This window comes from Podarcis melisellensis, assembly GCF_964234715.1.
Source record: "Podarcis melisellensis genome assembly, chromosome: 10".
In the NCBI taxonomy this organism is placed as follows: Eukaryota; Metazoa; Chordata; class Lepidosauria; order Squamata; family Lacertidae; genus Podarcis; species Podarcis melisellensis.
In genome coordinates, this window is record NC_138542.1 from 74,310,677 (window position 1) to 74,319,436 (window position 8,760).

At 47.9% G+C, this 8,760-nt stretch overlaps 1 protein-coding gene across 1 annotated transcript; it reads left to right on the forward strand.

Moving 5' to 3' along the window:
* The first annotated feature begins 298 nt into the window (after nucleotides 1-298).
* LOC309378752 (olfactory receptor 5T7-like) lies at nucleotides 299-8,560 on the forward strand. Its single transcript, XM_081927383.1, has 2 exons — nucleotides 299-741; nucleotides 7,088-8,560. Exon 2 carries the CDS (start codon nucleotides 7,100-7,102, stop codon nucleotides 8,054-8,056), a length of 957 nt encoding a protein of 318 aa, XP_081783509.1. The 5' UTR covers nucleotides 299-741; nucleotides 7,088-7,099; the 3' UTR covers nucleotides 8,057-8,560.
* The last annotated feature ends 200 nt before the right edge of the window (nucleotides 8,561-8,760 follow it).

Genomic DNA, 8,760 nt, shown 5'->3' on the forward strand with positions numbered 1-8,760 from the left:
GGGGGGTGCAGGGGGGGCCGGCCGCACCGGGCGCAACATCTGGGGGTTAGGGAAATCCACGGGTTAGGGGGCGCAAATCCACGGGTTAGGGGGCGCAAATCCATGGGTTAGGGGGTGCAAATTACTTGCCTTGCCCTGGGTGCTGATAACCCACGCTACGCCACTGGCAGGACAGCTTACTCTATGGTATTAACCCCTTCATGCACTAATTAGACTTAAGTATGTTGGTTATATGAGGCTGGTTGTCATACAAGTTGGAGGCTGTACTACTTCTGAACACCAGTTTCTGGAAACAGTGCTCATGTACTCATGTTCACCTCCCTGATTTTCCAGAAGAGGCATCTGGCTGGCCATTGTGAGAATAGAATGCTGGACTAGATGGGCCATTGGCCTGATCCAGTTGGCTCTTCCTATGTTCCTATTTGCTTTAATTTATTTTGAACTGTTCTTAATGCTGTATTTTATATTGCTGAAGCCCTCACTGGGGCCTTCTGGAGAAGGCTGGGTAATAAATCTGTTGAGGAGGATAAGGATGATGACATCTTCTGGAGAACTTCGTCTACTTTGTGACGTCTACTGACATCAATTCTACTGGGCTGTGTGCGTTTCCCCAGATTTCTCACCTCCGCTGGCAACGGGAGCCTGTTTCCCCTGGGCCACACAAAGCATGAAATATCTGCTCCAGCTCTTAGCAGCTTCACAGCTCAGGGAGCACAGGACCCGATTCCTGACCTTGTGCAGGTAAGACAAGGGCAGCGATAGGGGGCTTTGAGGTGAACTTCTGGCCAGGAGTCTTAGGGAAAGCTGGGATGCTGTTCTCAACTCTTAAGTGTCTTTTGCAATGGGGAAGTCTTTGCACGCAGAAAACTGAAGGATCTAAGCCAGGGCCAGGTTTAGGTTTGATGAGGCCCTAAGCTACTGAAGGTACTGGGGCCCTTGATATCTCCAGCTATCCTTTGTCAACAACAAACGGTCACAGTTTTTTGTGTTGAATGTATGCTATATGGTAATTGATGGACCTAATAGGTATCTAAAGCCATTTGCACATGTGGCCATGCAACAAGTCCATGCAGAATGTTGTTGTTGTTTAGTTGTTTTGTCCTGTCCGACTCTTCATGCCCCCCTGGACCAGAGTACGCCAGTCACTCCTGTCTTCCACTGCCTCCTGCAGTTTGGTCAAACTCATGCTGGTTGCTTCGAGAACACTGTCCCACCATCTCGTCCTCTGTTGTCCCCTTCTCCTTGTGCCCTCCATCTTTCCCAACATCAGGGTCTTTTCCAAGGAGTCTTCTCTTCTCATGAGGTGGCCAAAGTCTTGGAGCCTCAGCTTCAGGATCTGTCCTTCCAGTGAGCACTCAGGGCTGATTTCCTTCAGAATGGAGAGGTTTGATCTTCTTGCAGTCCATGCAGAATGTAGGCACCCTATATATATAGAAATGAGCAAATGTGTGATATTTTTGGGAGCAGGCTAGCAGGGAAGGCCCATGACTTACATCATAGGAGCCTACACAACACAAAACACTGTTGCTGTATCTAGGTTTTATTTTATTTGCTTTTATATTTTGGAAATGTACATCCAGGTTTTTTTTCCTTTAATTTTTTTTAAGAGAGGGGGCGCCTAAGCTATAGCTTGTTTAGCTTATACGTAAATCTGGCACTGATCTAAGCAGATCCTTGGATGGCTTTCAAAGAGGATTAGACAAATTCAGGAAGGAGAGGGTTCCTAAGGATAGCTAGCCAGGATGCCTAAGCGCTGCCTCCACAGTTGCAGGCAGCGGTGCTTCTGAACACCAGTTGCTGGAAACCACAAGAGGGGAGAGACTGCTCTTGTGTTCGAATCCTGCTTGCTGGTTTCCCACAGGCATCTAGCTGGCCCCTGTGAGAAGAGGATGCTGGGCTCAACGGGCCATTGGCCTGATCCAGTAGTCCCTTCTGACGGGAGTTATAGTCCAGCAACACCCGGAAGGCATATCTTTGATCAAGGGTTTCATCCTACTTTGGCTGCAAAAAAGCATATGCAGAGGTCAGATTATATGTTGGTCTTTATGGAGCGTTTTTCTGGTTTGCTTTAGCAGGGCGTTGGCATGGCAAGGCTCATTCGCCCTGACTTCCCTGCTGAGTGTTTATGCATCTTCCTGTTAGACACTCATTCCCCTCCTCCCCCCCCCCCCCCCGTGCTGCCCTATCGGTTTCCAAACCTCAGCTTCTTCTTTAAAGATAAGATAAACTTTATTCGCATTAGCCAACGGCCATGGCAACATAAGGGACACGGGTGGCACTGTGGGTTAAACCACAGAGCCTAGGACCTGCTGATCAGAAGGTCGGCGCTTAGAATCCCCACCATGGGGTGAGCTCCCATTGTTCGGTCCCTGCTCCTGCCAACTGAGTAGTTCAAAAGCACATCAAAAGTGCAAGTAGATAAATAGGTACCGCTCGGGCGGGAAGGTAAACGGCATTTCCGTGCACTGCTCTGGTTCGCCAGAAGCGGCTTAGTCATGCTGGCCACATGACCCAGAAGCTGTACGCCAGCTCCCTCGGCCAGTAAAGCGAGATGAGCGCTGAAACCGCTGAGTCGGCCATGACTGGACCTATTGGTCAAGGGTCCCTTTACCTTTACTGCAACATAAAACAAGCAATGTATACAATTAAAAAGACCACAATGGGTAAAAAGGGCAATCAAATGACCAAGATTATCGTTTAGATAGTGGCCCTTAATCTCACTGCACCCTCGATAAACCTAGCAACCTTTGCTGTTGTCTGATCATTTTGATCTGATAAAAGAAAGAACAATGTGGCCGCAGATGGGCAGCCTGGGATGGTCAGTAAGAGTGAGGTGATGATCTCATTCCTCAGATCTTTGCAAAGGGGACTGGAGAACATGAGCCACTGTTTCCAGATAGGGCAGAGCCATTTTTCAGTTGGAATCTTTGGGTATCTGCCCTCAAGTACGGCAGAGGGCATCACATCCAATCTGGCCAGTGTGAAGAAGGCACGTCTGTATTTTGGGATAGTTAATTTATACAAATATGGTGCCAGGAAATCAAACTGGGGGGGGGGGAGGCATAACAAGGACAGAATTTCTTTATAATCTTCTTTAAAGTGGATGAGTTGTGCTGGGGCAACCAAGTGCTTTAATCCACTTTAATTGCACAGATTTAAATTCAGGGTCTGTGCTTTAATCCCTCCTGCAAAAGAGCAATAGTCTGGAGATGCCCTTGGAGCAGCCTTCATCCATTTAGCACCCTCCAGCTGTTTTGGGACTACAACTCCCATCATCCCTGACTACTGGTCCTGTTAGCTAGGGATGATGGAAGTGGATGCAGGCTCCCTTGGAGCAGGGTTTCCCAAACTTAGGTCTCCAGCCATTTTTTGACTACAACTCCCATCATCCCTGACCACTGCTCTGGCCAGCTAGGGATGATGGGAATTGTAGTCCAACAACAGCTGGAGACCCTGCCTGAGAAGTACATCCTGAATCTGAACATTTTTCCAGTCCACGTTTTTCCTACCTCTGCCTCTAGTCGTGACACGGTAAATGTATTGTTCATTGCAAATAACATCTTATCTAGAACAGAAACACTATTTGACTATTTCCTCTTTCTTCTTTTTTATTTTTTTATTTAGATTCAGTAAGCAAACCAATATATCCATATTCATACCATTAAAACAGGTTGAAAGCAGCATAAGGCTTTTATCAGCAAACTTACTGTTCCAAAACATGTCAATTTCCCCCAAAATCTATTAGGATGGTTTATGCTAACTTAATCATTGTTACTATATGCTAGGTTTCCCCCTAAACCATTCCCATGCCCCTCATTTTTAGCTATCACAATCTTTGCAGCTGTTATAATGCTGATTACTATTTCTCGATCATTTTCTGGGGTAACATCCTGGGGTAACGCAGTAGAAATATTTTGGCTTCTAATGGGATATGATGTCCTAACATATCAGAAATACTAGCCTCAACAGGTTTCCAAAATATTTGCATTTGAGAGCAGTTACAAAAGTTGTGTACATCGTTTGCTTTATGCAATTTGTTATTTATTCTTTTCTAAAATTGTGTCCGGTCCAGTCCCCCATTCATTCCACATTCCACAAAGGCAACAATAACAAAAAGGCCAGCTAAAACAGCAAAATGAAAAGTACAGACAGGCGCAGTGGATGAAAAGAGCTCAAAGGAGCGTTCTCCAGCATAAGAGCTTTAACCTGTCTAGGCAAATCCTTGCTGACATAAATAGATGTTAAGCTATGAAAAGAATAAGGGGGCTGGGATGACTGACTCTTCTGTGCAAGATGTCCCGCAATGGAGGTGTGACTGCAGAAAAGGCCCCTCTCTCACATCCTGCCAAGTTCAAATGAAGGTGGGACATGAGGAAGAGCCCCCCTTTTCTTCCAGCAGCTCTAAGGGAGCAAGCAAGCTGATGTGGAAGAAGATTTAAGGGTTAGAAGGGATCCAAGGGTCATCTAGTCCAACCCCCTGAAATACAGGAATCACAGCTAAAATGTCCATGACCAACCTCTGTTGGAAAATCTCCAGCAAAGGAGAGTCCACCTCCTTCTGAATGCGGCAGCTAGACTGGTGACTGGGAGCGGCTGCCGAGACCACATAATACCGGTCCTGAAAGACTATGTTGTCTTCCAGTTTCTGGGCACAATTCAAAGTGTTGGTGCTGACCTTTAAAGCCCTAAATGACCTCGGTCCAGTAGACCTGAAGGAGGGTCTCCACCCCCATTGTTCAATCCGGACACTGAGGTCCAGCTCTGAGGGCCTTCTGGCGGTTCCCTCCCTGTGAGAAGTGAGGTTACAGGGAACCAGGCAGAGAGCCTTCTTGGTGGTGGCGCCCGCCCTGTGGAACGCCCTCCCACCAGATGTCAAAGGAATAAACAACTATCTGATGTTTAGAAGACATCTGAAGGCAGCCCTGTTCAGGGAAGTTTTTTAATGACTGATGTTTTAACATATTTTTAATCTCCTGTTGGAAGCCGCCCAGAGTGACTGGGGATGCCCAGCCAGATGGGCGGGGTATAAGTAAAAAATTATTATTATTATTATTCCCATTATTCTGAGAGAGTCCATTCCACTCTCACGCAGCTCGCACCGCCCAAAGAGTCTTCCTAATATTTAGTTGGAATCTTCTTTCTTGCTATATGAATCCATTGGTTCTTCTGGAGCAGTGGAAACAAGTTTGCTCCATCCTCCACGAGACGCCTCTTCAGATATTTGAAGATGGGTTCCATAGCACCTCTCCTCCAGGCTAAACACCCCCCAACTCCCTCAACAGTTCTGCAGACGGCTCAGTTTCCAGACCCTTGATCGTCTTGGTCGCCCTCCTCTGCTCACCTCCCAGCTTTTCAATGTCCTTGTCAAACTGATGGAGGAGAGGGCTCTTGGAAGGCTGCTGGCCACCATGGCTATGTTCTGCCTCCACAGTCAGAGGCAGCAATGCTGCTGAATCTCAGTTGCTGGAAACCACAAGAAGTGGGGTGTTGCTATTTGGCATGGATCTTGCTTGTGGTGTCCCATTGGGGCATCTGGTGGACCACTGTGAAGACAGCATGCTGGACTGGATGGGCCGTTGGCTTCATCCAGCAGGCTCTTCTTAGATTCTTATGTCCTTAAAAGAAGAAGACGAATGAGGAACAAAGGAAGGAGACACTGGGGTATTCCTGCAGATTCAAGCTATTGCTGCCTGCCAGCCCGGTGGAGCTTGTGGCGGATGTCTCCTTTGTCCAACCTATGGGCTTTTCTGAAAGGAAGGTTTGCTGAAGTAGTGTGCATGTTAATTGAGAGAGGGATATAGCTATGCTTTGTGTAACATGACCGCCTTGTATATTTTCCCTGGGGATCACCCCCCCCCATTGCTATTAGTCAACAACTGCATTGTTGTATTCGTGGGGGAAAGCAGGATTGTCTGATCTTCATATCTGGGACCAGCAGGACATCTCTGGGAAGTGTGGGGTTGTGAGGTGGGTTGCGGGACAGCAGTGGTTGTACTTCCACTAACTTTGGACTATGCCGCACTCTCCATGTCCCTACCAAGTGCGCCTGACCAAGGGAATACCCCAAAGATCTCAGAGCCTGGGCAGGTTCATATGGGACATTGCAGCCCTTCAGATAGTCTAGGGCTAAGATGTTTGGGGGTTTATGAATCATTACCGGCACTTTGGATTGTGCCCAGAAACAGAGTGCTAGGCAACAGAGCTGTTGTAACAAGGGAGTTGTATGTACAACCTTGCTTTTCTCGCCAGAAGCACCATAACCAGACACTGGAGAGACCTGTCAGGAGTAAGCATGGACCAATGGTACCAAATAGTATGGGAAACATCCCTACTACAAAAATTAACCAATAAACTGAAATTGACATGGAGACAAACAGAAGAAGACGCCTTTACGCCGGTATGGCTCCCCTTTATCACATACACAGCCCAACAAGACAATGACAATAATCCACCAACAGCATACAAATCAATACGGCTAACCTGATCCAAAACACCCACCCACCCACCCCACTCACACATGAAAACAAAGACCACCACAGCCAATCACAAACAAACAATCACACCCTAGGCCAACCCCAACCTCTCTCACCACCAAAGGAACACAAGTGGACAGCATGAGCAACTCTGACACCAAACCCTACATATATTAAGCAAAATAGAAACACCGCCACCCGACCCCACCCCCACCCATCTTCCCCCCCTTCAGCCCTTTCTCCCCTTAATGTCTCAACAAATGAAACTGATTTGCAAAAATGTTACATGGAAAAAATACGAGAGGCATTACACATACTTCTGTAAAACAAGAAAATCTTGAATAAATAATAAGCCTCCTGGGGAAAACAACAACAAAAAACCCTTGCTTTTCTCCATTAGACGTTGGGACAGCACTAAACAGGTAACCCTCCATGTTGTCTTTTTACATCTCCTAGGACCACCTGGTGATGGACGAATAAGAAATCCAATAAATACGAAATAATTGCCGTGATAAGAGCAAGTGCAGGAGGTGACGCTCAATCCCTAGCTCTCTGTGAGTGAGGAACCTCCGTCCTGTTGCTTCCACACTCCTTGTTTCTCCTTCCCTACGCAGATTAAATTTCCCATGGAGGTCAGGAATCAGACCCAGGTGGAGGAGTTCATCTTCCTGGGCTTCTCAGGTGTCCCACATGGCCAGATTTACCTCTTTGTCGTGTTCCTAGCAATTTACTTGGTCACCGTTCTTGGAAACACCACAATAGTCACCCTGATCCAGCTGGATTCGCGCCTCCACAGCCCCATGTACTTTTTCCTCAGCCATTTATCCTGCTTGGACGTCTGCTACTCAACCGTCACCGTCCCCAAGATCCTGACCAACTTTCTGCGCCAGAGGCACACCATTTCCTACAACCAGTGCATGACCCAGATGTTCTTCCTGATGACCTTTGCAGGCTCCGAGTGCGCCCTGCTGGCCGTCATGGCCTACGACCGCTATGCCGCCATTTGCCAGCCTCTGCATTACAGCAGCCTGATGAGCAGCCAGGTGCGAATCCCGCTGGCCATTGCTTCTTGGATCTGGGGCTTCCTGGACTCGGCCATCCACACCACTCTGGCCACCCACTTGTCCTTCTGTGGGGCCAACCAGATTGACCACATCTTCTGTGATGTCCCGCCTCTCCTGAAGATTGCCTGCAGCGACACCTACGTCAACGAGATCACGCTCCATTTGGCCAGCATCTTCATGGGCCTGAGTCCCTTCTTGCTCATCCTCCTCTCATATGTCTACATCCTCTCCGCCATCTTGCAGATTCGCTCGAATACTGGCAGGCACAAAGCCTTCTCCACCTGCGCTGCTCACATGATCGTTGTCACCATCTACTTTGGCATGGCCAACGTGAACTACAACCGCCCCAGCGCAGGCTACTCCTTGGAGGTTGACACCCTGATCTCCACACTCTACTGCATCATCACCCCTATGCTGAACCCCCTCATCTACAGCCTCCGCAACAAGGAGGTGAAAGAAGCCCTGAAGAAGGTTCTGTGGGGGCAGAAGAACGAATACGCTTCTACACAGAGGAAGTGAGAGGTGGACTTTGACCAAGGCATCTCTGCTCTCCTCTGACCCTGCCATTGCCCTTAGTGAGTTCAAGGTAATCCTCTAAGACCACAGAGAAACCCACTTCCTGAAATACGGAGTGAGTAACACAAGTTCTGAAGACTTGCTGACATGCTGATGAGTAATTTTACTTACATCATTAAGCACTTGTTCCCCCAAATATGTCACCTTTGGGCATGCCCACCACAAGTGCCTATAGTTCCCATATTCAGAGAACTGCAGGCAACTGGTGATACCCGTCAAAACTCATTATTCCAACCAGAGACTCTAAACTGTAGATTGCTGTATTTATTTACACTGAAGGGTTCTTCATGAACAATTGGCTCTGTAGGAGCCAATATATGCTAATTTCCTTACATGTTCTCCTGTTTTCATAGGCCTGTTTCTTTTCACAGCTTGGGCCACATCAGTGGTGACAGAGAAGTAGAAACAAACTTTGAGAGACCTAAGACCAGGAACTCAAAGGTGAAGGGGTTGTAGTGGGGCTGCCCCTGTGGTGGCTCTGTGGAGAGCCAGTGTGGTGTAGTGGTTAAGAGCGGTAGTCTCATAATCTGGGGAACCGGGTTCGCGTCTCTGCTCCTCCACATGCAGCTGCTGGGTGACCCCAGAATGTTTGTTGTGGGGGAGGAAGGGAAAGGAGAATGTGAGCCACTTTGAGACTCCTGAAGGGG

Excerpts from the sequence above, each read along its gene's own strand:
- LOC309378752 (XM_081927383.1), top strand. The coding sequence starts at position 7,100 with ATGGAGGTCAGGAATCAGACCCAGGTGGAGGAGTTCATCTTCCTGGGC.